The sequence below is a fragment of the Myodes glareolus genome, chromosome 27, assembly GCF_982192425.1.
Source record: "Myodes glareolus chromosome 27, mMyoGla1.1, whole genome shotgun sequence".
Lineage (NCBI taxonomy): Eukaryota > Metazoa > Chordata > Mammalia > Rodentia > Cricetidae > Myodes > Myodes glareolus.
In genome coordinates, this window is record NC_142052.1 from 41,871,023 (window position 1) to 41,891,616 (window position 20,594).

Here is a 20,594-nt window from a genome sequence, read left to right on the forward strand (position 1 = left end):
CCTGGCCCGTAACTTTCTTTTCCTCAGAAACATGGAAGTAATTTAAAATAATTCTTAAGTGCTGTCATTATGTAATCTTGGGTCACAGTAGTGGATCATAAGGCTGATTTCATAGATCAGAACCAACCTTTATGAAGAACTGGAAATCTATAAATACCAAAGTGGTTCAGTTGCAGAATGAATAAGATTTTATAAGGATCTTTTTTTCTTTTTCATGAAGACTTGGCTTTAGCAATCCATAGAGCTGTGGACAAGCATGATGTATACACACCCATGTGTCTCTCAGCCATGATTTACCAAGTGCTCCAGATGGGCATGGGAATGGCTAAAGAGATTGAAATTGCTTGGACATCTCCAACTGATTTCAAATGGATACAGTTATATTCATGCTACAGCATGTCTGGGTTCGGAGAGTTCGTGCGCTTTATCCGAACAAACACGCATGCAACCCCTAGCCAACTGGTCCTCATTTCAATCAACAGCCAAGGAAGGAAGATTCCCTTGAACATACTGTTTTAATGCTTGTTAACAGAACAGTGATGCAATCCGCAAGTAATGAGAACTAAAACTGGCGCTTCCATTGCCTCAGCGAAATCTTTGCAAACCTGTAAAATCTGATCGATGACTTTAAAGGTTGATGGGAGACTACAACGGAAGCACACAGCAGAAAGACAACAACGGATGCACACAGTAGAAGGACTACAACGGACGCACACAGTAGAAAGACAAATACCAAAGATGAAGATTCTCTGTCTGTGGAAGGCGAGGTCCAGTCCTCGGTTGACAAGGGTGAAAACTGACTTACAAAGTTATCACCAAAAATGAAATGTTCTATTTCCTAGCCATTAAAAAAAAAATCTGAATTGTCTATAATGAATCCAGTGACTAACTTGTGAGGCCACTGGTCAAGGCTAGGAGGAATAGCCACCATGTTGGCTTGCCCTGATTCTCTGTTTTGTGAAAGATGGGGAGAAAAACCAAACCTTCCCCTCTTCTGTTACCTATATGTTCTGTCTCAGGTGGATTCGAGATGGAGGTTGAGTTGTGTAGTTTCCTATTTACCAAGTCGACCTCCCTTTTACGGAAGGCACAGACAAAGCAAGCTCAGAGCCTGTACAAGTTTAATCCTTGAGCTGACCAATCCAGGCCTTTTGGATGAGGTTGCCTAAGAAGCGCTAATTGACAATACCCTTTATATGTACAGAAGGTGTTAAAGGAAGATAGCTATCTAGAGAGCCCCCACCCCCCACCATCCAATAACTCCAAGACACTGCTATCTTGGGACACATTAATATTATTGCAATCTTTCAATCTGAGAATTCAAGCCAGTGATTTTGAAATGAAAGACCTATTTTATGAGGTAAGCAAGACCACCTCCCCCTACTTTATTAATTTAATGTTCTGACATCAAAAGAGGCCATATTACTTACTCCAAAACTCAATAACGGGTTCATGCCTGAGCTGCAACATTTGACATTTACAGCCCACCTTTCAAAAGTGGACTTCCTGTCTCTCACATGGGCCCTTGTTATTTTATAACCAGTTCACTGGACCATGGAGTCAAGACCCTACATTTACATTGTGGTCCTTGACTTGCAAAGAGCTCAGATCTCAACAAGATACCGAGAAATAATCTTGGCTGACACTATGTCCGCTGACAATGAACATGACTATCTTGGAGGTAAAGTTTTATACAAATATAAAACTGTAATGCATAATTAAATTACGCCCATCTCTGACTAACAATATTCGTAAATGAAACAATGAAATTAAAAGGCAATTATTGTCTCCTCCCGAAGTGACTCATACTTAGACTCCCGAGAATCTAAGGGTTTCCTTTAGCCATCTCCTGTCTCATTCCAACTCTGCTGCCTCAAATCCTGATATTTAGCAAGTTCTTAGAAATGTAACCTTAACAGTTTGGGGCATGCAGATATTCCAAACAATGTGTAAACAAAGCTTCAATCAAAATCCACACCATTCCATACAATGGCGTTTGCATGTTCAGCAGCTGGCCTTCCTGCCAAATTTTCTGATACATCATTCAATCTCATTTTCCAATCTGCTGAAAACACTCTCCAGTTGCTGAGTGACTTCATAAATTGTATTTATGACCCTGGTCTTAAGTTCCTTCAAATGATGTAGCTTTGCAGAGTAAACAGTGGATTTTCTTTTCCTGCAAAGTCTTCATAGAGATGATAGATAGATAGATAGATAGATAGATAGATAGATAGATAGATAGATAGATAGATAGATAGATAGATTAAATGTAGTAAAATAAGGGCAGGTTAATAAAATGAGTCCCCACAGATTCAGGATTGTGGGGGTCCTGTTCTCTATCAGATAAGACCAGGGCACATACACCGCTTGGCCAGTGATGCCTCTCTGATAAATACCTGTGTATTTTCACTGAACTGAATTGCAGGACACCGAATCAGACACCCCCTCTTCTGACAGAGCACACTGCTATCACATATCCGGTCTTTTACCAGAAATGTGCGCCCAAGGTTCAGCTCAGCAAGCCTTACCTCGCCCTCTCTGCTCGAGGAGAAAGAAATGGACACGGCTGCATGAGCAACAAACCTGAGCAAAGTCTCACTCCCAAGAGATGCAAACGCCTTATTGCTCGCCCTGTATGTAGTGTCCCTGCACTCTGCGCCAGTGGGAAGGGAAGAGGGGAGAAGGATGAGAGGGTCACCCCCGTTCCCCTTTTCTGGCATTCTCCTGCTCCAGTCACGTGTGGCACACAGCCGTTCCACTGAATTTACCCTAGTTTGGAGCAAAGCTTCCTCTACTTCATTTAACAGATCTGCTCAGACGGAAGGAAGGTCTCAGAGGAGAAGCCATGTTAGGAAATGGGGATTTTTGAACATACGAATATATAGGTCATTGGATTTTCTAAATAAATTAGAGAATAGCTTACCTATTAAGTAAAAGTCACTGTACATATTTAATGAGACATCACTTCTTACAAGTCAGTGGACACCAGTAATATTAAGTCTTAAAACATTGCTATAAGCCTTTTATCCTACATTCGCCTCTGATCCATGTTTTCAAGTCTATACTTTAATCAAGAAAACAGAATGCTTATAATTAGGATTCACAATCCCACATTTAAATAGGCGAAGACACAAATGCAGCAGATCACCAAGTGACCCTACCTCATGTCTACAGACCTAATGAGAGAAAAAGGTGCCAACCTAGGATGAACTCAGGTTCCTGACGTAGGAGAAGACACGTGCGCAGAACCCAAACCTGGACAGAAACGACTGTTCCACAGGTACCGGCTGTGCCTGTGACTGAGCCCCAGAGAGCAGCAGGGCCAAGGGACAAGGCTACTTGATGTGTGTCCCAGCTCAGACTCAGGAGGCTACTTCCCATCCCGGACAACAGCGGTCGGACTAACTCCTAAGGTTTCAAATCCCATTTCTCTCTGGGATCTCATTCCTGCTCATATTCATGGTCTCTCATTCCTAACCCCAACCCCCCACTCTCCAACGCCTGGCTCAATATCCCGGAGTCAGTCTCAATGATGCTATTCTCCATTCAGCGAGTGGAGGACCTACCAGGCTTCGCCTTTCAAATAACAACGATGATGTCTTCGAACACCCAAGCGCGGACACGGTCATGCCAGCCACGTCTGGCACATGGTGGTTGCTTTGTGGGGTGCACGGGCACCATTCTGATGCTGTGCTCTACTCGAGCCTCCGCTTGCATGGCAAGACCAAAGGGCATGGATCATGACCCCAAGACAAAGATTCTGGCCCAAGAGTTTTAGGGATAAAATGCCTCCAAGGGAGAGTGGTGGGGGACAGCGAGAGAAAACAAAACTCAAGCCATGTTGGAGCTGATTATACAGAGAGCTCTGGAGAGCCAGAGAGATCACCTTCACAAGGAGGGAGGCAGTGGGCTGCCACTGTGGTTCCTGCCACACAGTGGCTGAGCTTTCCCATCTCTGTGCCAACACTGAGCAGCCTGAAGGCATGCCTTCGAATGAAGAACCGCACCAGAAGTACAGGCCTGGGTGTGGGGAAACACAATCAAAGCAAGGGCGTTTGCCTACCTCTGCCGTCCTACAGAGGCCACAAGAGAAGGTGCTTAAAGCGGGCAGGTAAGCAAACAGTTAATGGCTGCCAGCTCGGGGTTCTCCTGCGGTCCCTTTGGCTATGAAATAGCACGCCAAGCAGGACTAACTGTGTCTTCCAAAAGACTTGCACAGGTGTGACGCTACTGCATGCCCTGCATTCAGAACCCTAGCAGCGTCATGCCATGCTGGAGAGTCCACGTCCTGGTACTAATGCTATAAATGCGTCATACATAAATACATAAATAGTGACATAAATACGTCATACATAAATATGCAACATCCCTTGTGCAGAAGATGAACTCAACTTGGATACTCTTAGCTAACAGGACATACGTTTTGCTGGTGAACGAGAAGAAAAATGTACAAATAATAACACAAGAGGGTAAAAGAAAACTACCAAGGTTACTTAGTTCCCAAACTAGGAACAAAGCAAGGTGTTACCAGACAGATGTATAAGTAACTCCGAAAGGCTTATGTAGCAGAATTAAAGTGTATTAAAAGCCCGTAGGGGTGGGAGTGGGCAAGGGACAGAGGAAGGCAGCAGAGGAGGACAACAGTGAGAACAGACTGTAGTATTATAACAACATTTGGGGATGGAAATTCCACGATAACACCTATCACTATGTAGTAACTTAAAAAAATAAACTTAAAAACTTCTTGGAAATATAGTCCCTAATGATGTCATTTTGCCTAATCAAACGGCAAATGGATCAGCATCTAAGGTAATGAACCAGTCTCTTTCAATAACATAGAGTTTTCAAGTATAATCCTCCGTCAGCGTGAGGTTTTCATCTGGAAGTCTTAGAAGCAGGCGGACAAGGTTTCCATGTTTACAGTCTTGCTGTAATCACTGATGAGTGATTGCAGGCTATTTTAGTTTCTGCACACCTACACATACACACACACACACACACACACACACACACACACACACACACGTCAAGGCTTCTTGCTAAACCTTCAAACAGACATCCAGGGACACGAGCTGTCATGTGACCCGGCTCTTTTTATTAGAGAGACTAACAGATGATTCCTGGAGGTGCCAGTGAGTTCTGTAAAATACTCAGGCACGTGAGAAGATGCTACCCATCAAGAGCGCCGCTAAGGATGATGTCTCAGATGCCTGTCAGAAAGGAATGGTTCTGGCTCTGTACAGTCAAGAAGTTAACACGCCTTGTAGAAAAGGATCACCGTGTCATTAGCCACTTTTGCCCATGAATTTTACCTGGCAAGCTACTCCGGCACCCAGAAGTGTCTGATTCCACTCAGAAAAGCCTCACCATTTGGAAAACCCATGGCTGATTTCATTGGGTAGGATACACGGGGCCTCCCGCTTAACAATACAGCTGGCAAAACCAGCTGCCCGTTTGTGCCGCTTGTGACTGCAGAACGCAGAGCCGAAACAACCCGCCTTCTGACCTCCCGCGCAAGTTCACACTATGTCACTTTGTCAATACCATCGACCTTGATTAGGCTGGGCTTATGTACAACAGGTTATGATCCCGGAGGGATGAAAAGCTTTCCCAAATTAAAAGCAGGGTTGAAAGAGGAAACACTCCTACATCCCTACGTGGTTTCCATTTGATATCCTCCAGGCTGGCCCGTGAACTCCAGCTCGTGCTGATTAAAAAAAAAAAAGGGAATGTTTCTTTCTGGGTGTAGCCGTCTTACAAATTTAATGGCGGTGGAGGGGGGGGGGATGATAATAAAACGTGTTCTGTGCTTCAATTAGACCTTTTTATAACCTGGCCCTTCGAAGGTGGCAACACCAAAGAAAAATCTTGAATCCCTACACAGGGACATGAAGGATTCCTCAGGAAGGACGCAGCTCCAGGAGTCCGGGGCCTTGACACAGCACACCAGCTCACTGGGTCTCTCTGTGGTTCTGACTCACCGGGAGTCTTCTCTCACGTCTCGCGCTATTTGGGCAGAACATATACTGGATTCCGCTGCGAAAATCCAAAGCAGTACAACTACACTTTCGATTTTATCCTTAGCCAAAGAGAGCTGTGCATGTAACTAGGCAGTAAAATGTTGGCTGGGCATGAAATGTCGGTTCATGCGCACAGATGACAGACTAAAGAGCCGCAGAAGAGAGACGTATCCCTCTACTTCGTATTTCCAGTGATGGGCAACAGATTTTCTCCAGAGGATCGGAGCCTTATACGACTCCAGCCTAGGTAACCATGAACACCTAAGTGCGGCCTGAGTCTTTTAAGTCACAAGAAGATGGATGAAACATGTGTGGGTCTCCCCGAATGCATTTTCCAAGTGATGGGAACAGGCTCCACCATGAATAGAATCTAGAAGGTAGCTATGAGCCAAGGGTGCATGAGATTCAACCTCTGTCCTTCTACATAACAAACACATGAATACAGAACCCCAACAGCCCCGGGGCCTCAGCCAGCAACTGTTCAACCACAATCAATGACTCCATTTCTGGTTCATGTTCCTTTATTTGATCAGAGGTTACAAACCACCTCCCATCTTAAGCTGACTCCTATCAAGCTGCTTCTGGGCTCTTGGCTGCCTTTTTAATGCTTGCTTTTGAAAAAGCAATCTGCTTCTGCACCCCGAGCACCAAGTCACGCCTTAATCCTGGGACGCTGCTCCTGTCCTCACCACTGCAAGGAACCGATTCTCAGAAATCGGAGGAGGACGTCTCCCCACCAACTGACATCAGGCCAAATCCTCGGAAGTAGGGTCAAGCTCTCTTTCTCTGTGCATCTTGACTTTACGCCACATATGAGCCTCCTGGAACCAGTGGTTCCCAACCTTCCTAACGCTGCTGCCCTTGGATACACTTCTTCACGTGTGGTGACCCCCAACCAAACAACTGTTGCTACTTCTTAACTGTAATTTTGCTGCTGGTATGAACTGTAATGTAAATATCCGATATGCAGGAGACCTGACATGGGACCCCATGACCCACAGGTTGAGAACTCTTGTTCTGGCCTCTCTTCCCACTTACTATCTATCATCTCCCTCCCTGTGACTCCATGGCCACCGAAGCATCCTGCTGCCATTTCCTCCATTGGCCTGGTTACTACCTGCATTAGCTACTTTTCTAGTTCTGAGATGAATCTCACGACATGCAAATTAGGGAGGAGCTAAACAGCTTATAAGCCTACCATGGCAGGAAGGGTGTGGGATCTGGCAGGAACCCGAAGATTTACATTTTCAGGGACGCACAGATAAGCAGAGGAAGAAAACAGGAAGCTATCAACCTTCAAACTCCACCCACAATGACGTACTTCCTCCAACAAGACTCCACCTCCTAGTGTTCCCTTGACCTGCTGAACCAGCACAACTTCTTGGGAAACCTGACACCAAGATGGCGTCTGTGAAGCCATCACACCTGCTACCCTTCCTCCCCTAGTTTAAATCCCGGGCTCTGTAACACTTCCAATCTCTTGGTCTATCCCTACCCACTGTTTTCAGTGACAAACTTACAGTTTCAATGTTCACTGCCAGTCTTCCCAAGGAATCTGCCAGTCTTTCAAAGTAAAAACAATCACCCTGGCCTTTCTCAGCCACCCCTGCGGTGTCTCCCCAGCTGTTTCTCATGGCTATACCTTTGCTGGGAGTCACCTGGCTCAAGCTCCAACGCCACCACCCACCACCGCCACCGTTACTGCTTTCCCCTGGATCCGCCCACTAAAACCCTAAGCAAATTCTACTCCCAGCGTGCTTCTTGATGCTACCCTCCTCTCTCCTGCTGCCGGTTTTATTGGGCTCTTCCCACACTCTCCCCAGTCTCTCAGAGCAGTCTCCTAACTGGCCGTCCTAGCCACCTGCCTTAATAAGAGAGGAAACCCAAAGACTTCCTAGGATCTTAGGTTGCTTCTTGGGTCAGGGCACATTCCCACAGAAGACCCGTGGCTTTAAAGTTCAAAACTTGTAGGGGTTCTCACAAGATCTTTCCTGACCTATGATCCCCCACCAGTATCTTTAGTTTTATTATCAACTGCCAACCATTCCCACAGTTTTTGACTCACTATTTTCCTTATGAATTCCGTTAGCTTAAAGACACTCCTTGGTCTTCATTAACCTTCAAGGTCTACTTCCGCCAGGAACCTAAAATTCAAGCTTTCCAGATTTCCGTCCAGGACCCTTTCTGTTTGTCTGCCTCAAGCACAGTAAGGCCTAAGCTGCAGCCTGCTGTGTTCTTGAGGCTTCCTTCCTGCTCCCGCAAATGTCCCTCCAGCCCAGCTCCCCAGACCCCCACTGCTATGGTCTCCTGGGTTACCCTCCACACTTCTGGCTCCCCTTTGCTCACTGCTGAGGCCATCAGTCCCCCAAGGCGAAGCCTTATTTACTGAGGATAAGCGGTCTGCAGAAGGTGCCCCTCAACCCTGAGCCTGTAACATCAGCACCACCTCAGCCCGTGTAAGAAATAAAAGTCTCTAGGTCCTGTCCCACAATTTCCTAAATCAGAAACTCTGGGGTGAGCTCTGAAATCCTGATCTTAACACCACTCCATTCTGATAGACACTCATTACGAAGCACAAACGGGGGAAAATAAGTGTTCTAAATGAGCTTGCTCGGTAAGACAACACACATGTTAAAGGAACTGCTCACCTCTATCATTCAAAATTATAGGCGTGTGCAATTCTTTTGAAACATTAAAAATATAATCTAAATGCTACTGTCTCAAATCTGACTTGCACGTTTCAAAAGCTCTTTAGAAATAGTTTCGTGGTCTTCAGAAACAGATGAAAAAACAGGCTGTTTGAGCATGCATAAATATTATTACAGCTCGTCTCAAATATTCTTTAAATGGTGGTCGTGATGATCACAAAATTCACGACCATGGGTCCATCCAGGGGAACACAGATGGGAAGGACGAGGGCAGAGTGTACACAGACACCCTGCCATTCGGGGATAAGATTCTGGGAGCCAAGCTGGATGGCAGCGTCTCAGGTATTTGGTATATGGCTCTAATTAACTCCTTAAGATCTTGTAGGGATGAGTAGTGACATCACATCATGACAGAAGAATATTATTCAGTCTGGTATGCTCTGAAATTCATATTGTTTCTGTACAGTATGTGGGCCATATATGTATGAGGAATATATGGAAGGCACATGCCATGTGTGTATGAGGTATGTATGAGGGTGTACATGCCATGTGTGTATGAGGCATGTATGAGGTATGCATGCCATGTGTATATGAGTCATGTATGAGGGTACACATGCCATGTATGTATGAGGCATGTATGGGGTGCACATGCATGTGTGTGTGAGGTATGTATGGGGGTACACATGCCATGTGTATATGAGGTATGTATGAGGGTACACATGCCATATGTGTATGAGGTATCTATGAGGGTACACTTGCCATGTGTGTATGAGGCATGTATGGGGTATACATGCATGTATGTATGAGGTATGTACAGGGTGTACATGCATGTGGAGACAAGAAGTGACATTGTGGTCTTCCTTATGGATCTGCTCTGTGTGTGTGTGTGTGTGTGTGTGAGAGAGAGAGAGAGAGAGAGAGAGAGAGAGAGAGAGAGAGGGAGGGAGAGAGAGAGAGAGAGAGAGAGAGTGAGAGAGAGAGGGAGAGAGGGAAAAAGGGAGAGAGAGAGAGAGTATCTTTGCTCACCCTGGAGCTCGTAGATTGGATAGACTTGTTGGCCAGAGATTTCCCCAGCTACCTCTCCTGCACTCGGCTTAAAGATGTGTGCCTCGCCTTAACACAGGTACTAGGGACCTGGACTCAAGTCCTCACGCTGGACAATGAACATCTCCTGAGCCATCTCCTCATCTCCATAACATTCTGAAGACAGTATTAAGACGTGAAGACATGTCACATTTCTTCCTTAACCTGACTCTATTTTTATGTTTTGTTTGCGAGATAGGATTTCTCTGTAGTTTTTGAAGCCTGTCCGGAAACTAGCTCTTGTAGACCAGGTTGACCTGAGACTCGCAGAGATCCTCCTGCCTCTGCCTTCCGAGTGCTGGGATTAAAGGCGCGCGCCACCACCCGGCTCTTTACTCTGATCCTTAATCCCTAGGGGAGAACGGTGTTAACTGTACCTGTGTGCGGTTGAACGCCACTCTGGCGAAGACAGCCTGGGACACGCTGGCCCTCTTCAGCTCGTCTCGGACTTGCTGGTAGATATCGGGAGAGACCTCCACGGAGGAGTTAGTTGGTTCTGGCTTCACTGCTCTGGGGATGGGGGGATGGTTCAGGAACTGCTGGTTGATGGCTTGAGGGTGCTGGTGAGCCAGGAGTCGGCTGACGGCGATCTGTTGGTTGATCAGATGGGCCATGGCGATCTGCTGCCTGACAAGCTGTGGACTGAGCTGGGGTGAGAGGAGCCCGGGGCTCATGATGGGCTGCAAGGCGGGCACTTGGTTGCGTATGGGAGTGCTGTGGTGGATTTGGCTATGAGGAGACTGTTCGTTGGTTTTCCCCAGGGATGCCAGCTGGTTCATATTTGGTAAATGCATTGGACGCTGGCCCAGAACACAATAGTCTGAAAGGTTTTCTCGCTCCACTCTTTCCACTGTTAGGAGATAGAAACAAAAATTCACCATTATTTTCACGGTTAAAATTTATCGCTGATCTATAGAGCACCGAATTGCTGTACATCTGGTACATTTACGATACTGATATTTTTAATACAAGTCGGAAAAACTCCAAAGAATGAATGAGTTAGGTTTAACTTAATCATTATACTAATAGATAATTTTCATAAAAGATGTAAAAATGAAGATCTTGTGAAAAAAACAAAAATAAAAAAGTAAACATTTTCCTAAACTATCCAAGACCAAAAAACAACCAGTCAGTCCAATTCTAGTGTCCCAGACATTTCTAAGCCCTGTGACCGCTCTCCATAAACAACCTTAGCGACAAAACCCCCTACCATTCTAGTCTGCAGTTTGTGGCCAACAGCACAGTTCAGAGTTATGGGGAAAACAGCAAGGGCAAGGTCGCCTGCCGAGCCAGACACCTTCTCATTCTCCGCCGGGCGTGTGCCTGGAATACAGCTTAGTGCCAGAGTGCCTACTGATCATGTGAGCGGTCAATAGGGGTTCGACAGCCCGTGCAGGAGAATGCTGGAGATGTCTGTGGACGTGCCCACCACATACCACATACCCATTATCTCCTCGTTTGCTGTCTTCTTTTGGAAATAGATATTTTAATACTCCCCAGAAAAATCACATCACCTTGACAGGATATTAAATAAGATTCTTTCCTGCTGCCGGTTATCTATCTATCTGTCTGTCTGTCTGTCTGTCTGTCTGTCTGTCTGTCTATCTATCTATCTATCTATCTAGTGCAGAGATTACTAACGCTTTAAAGGACAACCTTGAAAGAGTAAAGGGAGAGACTGCCTCACAGACGCGCAAGTCAAGTGATGGGATCAGTCGTCTGGACAGGGGTGGGGACCACCGCCTTACCTACGCTCTGTGAGGCTGCAGAGATGGCTCTGCAGTTAAGAGAGCTGGCGCTCTTCCCGAAGACCTGGGTTCAGTTCCCCGCACTACTGTACTTTGTTGCCCACAAGAAAGTTTTGTTTGAAGACAACACCCAAGACTGTAACAACTCGGCCATTGCTTCCAGGTGTCACCTTGAAAGTGTGTTTGAAAGCAAATTTCCATGCAGCCTTAGCAAGTAATCCTGACTAATGACTTCAATTATTAGGGATAACTTTGAAAAACCTTCTAAAGAAGTTGGGTGTAGCAGTGCAGACAAAGATTACTGTAAATTCAAGGCTGCCCTGATCTATACAGAAGGTTCCAAGACAGCAATCAATCCCCACCAAAAATCCATTCCAGATAAATTCAACAGGCATTGTTTGAGGTGGTTACATGCTGGAAATCAAAACTATTTACCTGCAGGAAAAACACTCTTTTAAGATTTATTTTTATTATCTTTAATTGTGCATATGTAGGTGGTATGTGGCTGTAAGCTCAGATACACACAGAAGTCAAAGGCAAAGTTCCAAGCAGTCAGCTGCTGGAAACAGAATAAAGGAACTCTGCAAAAATAGGTGTTATTAACCCCTGAGCCATCTCTCTATGCCCAGGAAAAACTTGCACTGGCTGGGAAACAGAGAGATACACGAACAATCTAAAGAAAATCAATCAAAACATGGAAGAAAGTGGGGTTTTCCTCTAAATGAATACCTTCCATAATGTGACTTTAAAATTATTGTGGACGTAAAACAGCACATCAAAATGTAAGTGGGTACTGGCCATTATTAGTCCATGTCCGAAAGCTTTGTGTGCTTCCAGAGTTTCTTGGAGGAAGTAAGGTGACCAGCCAATCTTAGGATCATATTTCTATGTATATGGCATTTTTTTCTTCTTCTAATGAACCAAACTTTTGTTCAGTTTTCCTAGGAATTCCCAAATAAGCCAAAAGTTTATTTCAAATTTCTTTCATGTCTTACTTCATCTTTGAACGTAATTTCATTTGGTCGCCAAGTCACCTTTGCTGCAGAAAGTTCAAGGTAAACAAATTGCTTTAATCTTCTCTGAAGGCAGGCATTTTCCAATCATTGTATTAATTAAACTTTAAAGTACACAACCTTAAGTCTGAACCAGGCAAAGGGCTACGAGCCTTCTGATAAGGTAACCCAATAGGGCTTCCCCTGGCGGGGTAACTACCGCTGCGTCTTTATTGAAAGAGGATGTGAAGAGCAGGAACTAGCTCCAGAGTAAAGCCACACTTCATGGACACAGACTCTTGCTCTCAGGTAAATGTTTGATTCATTGGCTTGATTGTGTTGTTTCCAAATCCAGTCAAAGTCATGATTAATTCGATTTTTAAACCACTTCCTACTACTTAACAAACTTTTATCCCCATTTTCCTACTAAAAACACAGAGAATCACCGTCCTGGAGCCTAATTGTCCAAACTTTTAGCATTTTTCTTTTGTAAAGACTTACTACACTTGAATGAGTTTACTGTTCCATGTTCTATCTACATGATGACTCTAATTTAAAAAAAATTACAGATCTAGTTATGATTATGTATGTAAGTACATGCAAATTACATATAAATATAAGAGATCAATAAAAACCTGTAGGAGTTTGTATGATGAGCCAAAATAGTTAGCGCCCACTGCTTTAAGTTTACACATAATAACATCTACCATTAAGAACCCCCAGATCTGCAGCCACATTTGGTGGGAACACATGCCTTTAATCCCAGCACTTGGGAGGCAGAGGCAGGCAGACCTCTGTGAGTTCAAGGCCAGCCTGATCTGCAGATTGAGTTTCAGGACAGCCAGGACTATGGAGACGAAAACAAAAAAGAATTCCCAGGTCCAGATTCTCATCAATTCTTCTTGACAGGAGCTGTAATTGGCTGCATCTTAGAAAAGTGATCGTATCATTGACCTCATCAACCTAAGGAGGGGCTACATGCATCAGTTCTGGTCCTGGCTAACAGGGGAGGGGCCCCTGGAGAGAAGCTGGAGAGAAAGCCTGCCCAAGGCACGGTCAGGTGTTGTCCTTGACTTTTCTTCTGACTTTTCTGAAAACTACTGATTTTGACCCGACATCTCCTAATTTCATCCGTTGGCAACCAGCTTCATTTCCAAACTACGATAAAGGACAGACAAGGCATTTCTGACAGTTTAATCCTGCCCAGAGGATTACCCTTTTCTTCTTTGTCATTTTACCAAATACTAAAGATATTCCGGTGTTTTTCAGTCCCTGACAGCTTTACCAATAAAATCCAGGCCTTTTACCTCTAAGACCAAAAACGGCGATGTAAGAGTCACTCACTCATCAGCGGTCTGCCCCGCCTGTCAATCAAGGGCATGGGTGCTATTAGTAGTGATGTTCACAAAGTTTTTCTCTTATTTCCAGGGGCTACTCTTTCTTGGAGAAGCGGAAGGAGAGCCGCTTCTTGGGGATGAAACCCTGGGCCTCTTGCACAACAGACAAAGCAGTCTACCAGGGAGCTCTCTCCCCCAGACTTAGCTGCAACTCAAAAAAGCAATGTCAAAATGATAGCCCATGATATGCAAATGCTTAAAGGAAATTAGGCTAGACTCCACCTGGAAATGAAGCCTGGGACATTGCTCTTTCTTTTCCTCTCTTTCCTCCCTCACACTCTCTTCTTTTCTACTTTCCTGCTTCTCTTTTTTCCTTCTTCCCTCCTCTGCTTCTTAACTCCCCTCCCCTTTTCTTTGTAAGTAGGTCTGCATCCTTTTGTTCCTGCCCATTCACTTCAAGTTTGACTTAAACTAAGGGAACACTACTCTCTCAAGACTCAGCACGCCCTTGGGATGCTCAGCCAGAGACTCCATGTGTCCTGTGATGTTCGGCAAAACAGAACTTGCTGAAGAAAGGGAAGGTGGGGAGTGGCCCTGCCTTTGATGGTGAGGATGCATTCACAGAAGACAAAGGCTTCTAAGCCCTGAAGTCAGAGCTGCAGGGACACTCCCAGCGAGCAGTGTGGAAGCCAAGTGCTGAAGGTAAGCATTGGAGGGAAAAGTGGCTGGGAAGTCCGAGGCATGGCCAAGATTTGAACTGTCATACAAGGGACCAAAAGCCTCTGTGTGTCCTGGCTGCAAGAGTTTTCATCATTCTATAGCCTTGGCCTTGGAGGGAGGGTGCCACCAGGGGCCCTCTAGTGTTGGGGTTAGACCTGAGGTCTGCTTGGGTTCCTGAGAGTTCAGAGACTCAGAGACTGCAGGGCAAGGCCAGTGAGAGTCAACTTCATTAAACAGTATTACCAGCCACGGGCATCAGAAACCTCACAAGGCCCTCGGCAAAAATCACATTCTACCAAAGGGCACAGAGAGACACTCGCTTCTGCCGAGGGTATCCTCATCATGAACAAAAGACATTTGTCCCCAGCTACTACTTCATTCCAAGCAACTGGACCATAGCCAGAAACTATTGCCAAGACTTGGCCATCGTATTGTTTTGGTTTGTTTGTTTGTTTGGTTGGTTGGTTGGTTTTTTGAAGAAACTGATTGAGCCTAATATTTAAAAGCTTATAATAAGGGAGACTCCACTTTTAATCGGCTGGGGGATATCAACAAATAGTTTTCAGGCTATATGGCACAGTTGCTTAGAATAAAGTAACACCATAATAAATTTGTGGTAAACATATATAATATATATGTTAAATTATTATAAAATATTTAAGCATGTATTATGCATATATAGAATACATGCATGCAAAAGAGGGGGAAGGAAGAGCATAAAGGCTTATCGGCCAATATTCTGGCACCTGATTCACTTTCTTGAAACTCTAAGTCAAATCTTTCTGGATGTTGGTAACGAGGTGTGGTGTAACGACTGTGAGCAAAGAGTTCACAGCCACGGGCCAGGTTTGCATCCGACCACAGCAATTTGGCAGGTATGTGACCACTTCCCCATGCCTTCGTGTTTCATTGCTAATGTCTCCTACCATGAAGGAAGGCGATGGACACTGAATGAGCTAATGTCTCTCATCAGCTACACACGGCCACGGACGGCCACGGACAGCCACGGATGGCCACAGACGGCCACAGACGGTCACTGACGGCCACATACTTCAGACCTGTGGCTTGGCAGATAGTCGAGTGAGACCCTTCCGTATACATGGCACACAGGAAGATGGTGAGAAATGGCCGTGGGGACTGAACTCTAATGACCTGTAAGCTGTCTAAGTTCAAGGATCATTAACACCGTGTTGTCTCTGCTCTGACACGTCTGTCTGCATACAAGAGGACATCTGTGTAATCTGTGCTCGAATCTGATGCTACTTCCTCCTGCAGTCTTACTAAATCTGGTTGCTGCATTCTGTTTTTCTCTAATCCCCAATAGAAATGCTATCATTTCATTGAACTTTAATTGTATTTTTAACATATATGAGCAATCAGAATTTTTCCTATAGTTTTATATTCATTGACCGTTATATTTTGTTGAAGAAACCCTGATTGAACCTGGTTTTTAAAAGTTATATTCAAGAGGAATATACTGAATAGTATATTTTTTATTGGCTGGGAGACTTCAAGAAATAGAAGATTCCATGGACATAATTCTTTTTTATGAGACTTATTTTTATTTTATGTATGCGTGTTTTGCCTGCATGTATCTCTGTGGGCTACATGCTTGCCTGGGGCCAGAAGAGGACTTTGGATGCCTTGGAACTGAAGTTATAGACCATGTTAGTTACCACGTGGGTGCTGGGAATAGAACCTAGGTCTTCTAGAAAAACAGCCAGTGTTCTTAACTTTTGAGCCATTTGTTCAGCCATGTATCTTATTCATGTCTTAAGAAAACCTTTAGCTTAAAATTCTAGGAGTAAAATTTCAAAGTTCAATATCATTAAGATTTTTTTAAATTTAAATTAATAGTATTTATTACTATTTTTCATAAATAGTAATATTTATAATTACTATAATTATAAATATTTATATATAATATAATATAATATTTATAATTCATAAATAGTAATATTAGTAATAAATAGTAATATTTATTACTATTCAGAAATGTATTCTGAAAGTATACATTTCAGAAAATCCTTGTTTAATTGTGACTGACAGATAAACTTCTTATCCGACATTTTTAACTATGACATTCTAGCCAACGCCTTCTGTCTCCCAAGAGAACCTATTTCTTGTGCTTGCATAACTCTGCCATAGATACCAATTTTGAAAATGTAATTCCTCTACTTTAAAATAACTCACTATCCAATGGGATCATCGACCCCATGACACACACAGAAAGAAGATTCTGCTGCTCAGTTTCTCCAAGCGAGGCTTACACATTCATACACTGAGCCGGGTGTGGTGGAGCCGTGTCCAAGCTCTCAGAAGTGGGAGCAGGAAGCACAAGACATTAAGGTCATGCTCGGGTATACAGCAAAGCCAGCCTGTACGGCAAGAGCGCCCGCCTTTAACACCGGAGTTCATACGCAGTCCTTTGAAGTGGAAGGTGGTAAAACAGTCCGAGGACGCCATGATAAAAACCCCCACAACTCTACGACCAAAGTTATAGGGCTGGCATGAAGGCTAAGCGGGTAAAGGTGTCTGCCACCAAGCCTGACAATCTGAGTTCGATCCTCTGGGTCCACGTGGTGGAAGGAAGGCAACGAATGCCAGCACACTCTTCTCCAACTTCCACATGCACACCCGTGCACACAAAGAGAAATGTAAACTTTTGGAAGAGTAAAAGTCAAAGAAATGCAATACAAGTACATTTAAGTTTTAGTTTTCCACATAAAAAACAATAAATCCACTTTCCTGGCCAATATGCTGCTGTATGCTGTATTTGTTGTCAACCAACAGACAGGAGGAAAGCATCCTGTAGAATCCTTTAAAGTAGTTGGTCAATGGCTTGATTCTTTCTTTCTTTCTTTCTTTCTTTCTTTCTTTCTTTCTTTCTTTCTTCCTTCCTTCCTTTCTTTCTTTCTTTCTTTCTTTCAAACAGAGTAGGAAGGAAATTTAAAATATCCTCATTCACTAAACATGGTGACTTACACCTGCATTGCTAGCGCTCAAGAGGCCGAGGCAGAAGGATCGCCATGAATTTGAGGCCAGCCCTTGAAGGATATTTCAAGGCCAACCTAATACAGTTGCCTTGTGAACTGGCTCTGAAATCTGCCCACAGATACAGTGGGCAGAAAGCAATGAATTGGGTAAAAGGTTTTGCATGGAGAAACTTCCAGAATCTCTGGCCTATGGATTTTTCTTTAAGCCATTAAGATGTTTATGCAAATGTGAACAGATTAGCATGAGTGAGTGCTAATGGATTCCTTAATAAGATAACACTCTGGTATTCCCCAGAACCTTATTTGGACACCCTGGGCAAAAGAATATAAGAGAAAAAACAAACAAAAAACCAGACCCTCTCAATACCTCTTAAAGCCCTCAGAAGCTCTCTGCAAGTGATTTCACAGAGGTGAGACAGACACGGGTTGGTCTTGGGCACTCCTGGTAGGAGTTCTGCCAGCCAAACCAACCATTTCAAGTTGCTATCTAAACCCTGAGTAGAAGACAGAGAGAAGGCAGACAGGATTGCCTTGGTTTCTAAACCTTTACCCCAAGTTCCCTGCTGCATTGCCCCAAACCTCAGGGGTAATATTATGGATAATGACTTTGTTAAAATCACAAGTGAGAAAACTTGTTTAAAGTCAAATAGCTATTCAGATATAGAAAATATTTGGGATTACTCCAAATAACTAGGGCTATTGCTCTAGCATAATTAGAATAAACAAATCATAAGGGCTATAAAAACTAGCTTTTATTATTGTTGCTTTGGTTTTTCTTTCCTTTTTTTTTTTCCCTTAACTTGAAGTGACACACTCATTGCCTGGGTGTTTCACGAGTATTTTTGATGGATTTCTTTTTTTTTTCTTTTAGTTATTATATTTATTGACTTGGAGGCAAGCAGAGCATGCATGTAGAGGTCAGAGGACAACTTATAGCAGCCAGCTCTCTCCTTCTACCTAGTGGATCCCATAGACTCATCTCAGATCGCCAGGTCTGTCAGCAAGCCCTTCATCCACTGAGCCCTCCTGGCCCCCTAACAAATCTCATTTAGAAACAAGATGCGTTAGGCACAGAAGTTTACTTGTCTGTAAAGCCAACGCAACACCTGTGAAGTGTGTTAGGGCCTTGGGTACCAGCAAGTCCTGCCATCTGCATCACGGCTAAGGCCGAATCCATTCTAAACCCTATCGTTCTTTGGTTCCCCACAACGATGTAACCCAGATCAAAACAGCTCTGGCTTACTGAGGAAGCTGAGGGTCAGAAAACTCAAAAGCAGACAGCTGAAAAGTGGCATTTCCAGGCTCCTGGTGCCTGCGGTCTGTAGCTGAAGCTACACCATCCAAGCTGGCACACGCTCATTACTAGACTTAGGGTTAGAAGTAGGGCTAACGAACTTCCTTCTGCAAATCCTGCTTTTGGCGGTACACACTAGTGTGCACACAGGCTTGTGAGAGGTATTTACACGTGTGACTTGGTGGCTAGGTGAACTTCATGAGCCGTGAGGGTCCACATGTGTTCTGCAGAGCCTTCCGAGGTGACACAGCCCGCAAAAGCCGGTCAGTTAAAAAAAAAAAAAAGACGGCGAGACCAATAGCTGAACCAGTTAATCCCTAATGAAAGATTATTCATGCTTTCTCCTTCATTTTAGTAGAGATGAAAATAATTATTAATCAATGATTGTCAGCCAAGAATTGTGCCTGTTCCTAGATGCACAATACCAAATAATTTTAACTTAAGGCAAAGATCCACCTGCATTTATGCTTCTGATACATTACCTACTTGGTGCACACAGGTGGACTTAGAGCCTCCGCCTATGACTGAAAGTGTCAAAGCTCCTTTTAATGTCTACCTTGTCGGTTCCTTAGCTATTCAACTACTCATTGGAGATATAAAACTACATGGCTATAAGGCCCTTGCTTTATTTTTCTTGCAGCCTGAAGAGCTTTGCCCCGATATAAAGGTCCTTAGCTTGGAATCCCGCCTGACCCACGAGGGAGAGAAGCAGCAAGTGCCCTCAGTAAACTGTGTATATAGAAAGTGTTTGGTTGAAACAGCGAACAATAAATTAAATGTGCCGCACACACATGACACGGTAACAAACGCCCTAAGGCCTCAGGCAATCAGAGTGAATTCACATAAGACTGACTTCATGAAGTGGACAATCAGGCCATGATTTTGGTCCTCCCAAAATGGCACTCATTTTGGCTCCTCTCTCTGAGCTGGGATGCATATTAACGGCTCTACTGTCCCCTGAAGTCTTCTGCTGTATGTCGTTCTTTTAAAAATGTAAACATAACAGAAGAAAACAGTGTCCCATGGGCCAATATTGAATATGCCTATCTATGAAGTATTTCTGATTTATTATCTCCTGGTCAATAACTGTAAATAAACGTCAATTTATGATTTGGAAGCCAGTTTCAGGGAACACAACCAACACAAAGGGGTCTCCATCCATCAAATACTAATCCCACACCATCGAAACAACCAACCGGAGAAAAGGAGCTCACTAAATATAATTAAGGAAAATATTTAGGAGTCTGAAAGAGCCAAAGGGAAAAGGCAGGTGGGGGTGGAGTGGAGAGAGGTTATGTCTCTTAGGACTACCAAGTATACAGATTTTTTTTTTCTTTCTCTAAATTTGTTGTAGAGAATTTGTCTCTGGGTTGGGTTGGGAATTCGTTTGCAAGGTCTCTGCCTAAAGCAAGACAGCCAGAGCCAACTTGTTAACTCCCAATAAAATGGCCCCATGAGCAAGGAGTACAAGCCGGGACTGTGATAATGCCATATGCTGGCTTTCCTTGGGTGTATTTTCCACTTATTATCAACTTCCTTTCCCCATATTAAGTTCTATAGAACATACGCGTCTGTTATAAAGCAACTGGGATGTGGATGCCTCTGTTTCTTTGGCAGTGCAAGCTCGCAGGACCCATTAAGCTCCATGGAAAAAGTGACCACTGTCCACTTTACTGCCCACACAGCCCCGCTCTCTCCCCGGTGACACAATTGTCCTGGCTCGAAGCAGTTTGATAACACCAATCATTCCAAATAT

The 20,594-nt window shown here is 44.1% G+C and overlaps 1 protein-coding gene across 5 annotated transcripts in view; it reads right to left on the bottom strand.

Moving 5' to 3' along the window:
* The window catches only part of Satb2 (SATB homeobox 2), a 171,280-nt gene that overhangs the window by 60,995 nt on the left and 89,691 nt on the right, over positions 1–20,594 (bottom strand). For all 5 annotated transcript variants that reach the window (XM_085684235.2, XM_085684232.2, XM_087902398.1 and 2 more), the window contains one exon: positions 10,129–10,601. In XM_085684235.2, coding sequence (XP_085540361.1) covers positions 10,129–10,601 — 473 coding nt within the window. The remainder of the gene's footprint in view (positions 1–10,128; positions 10,602–20,594) is intronic.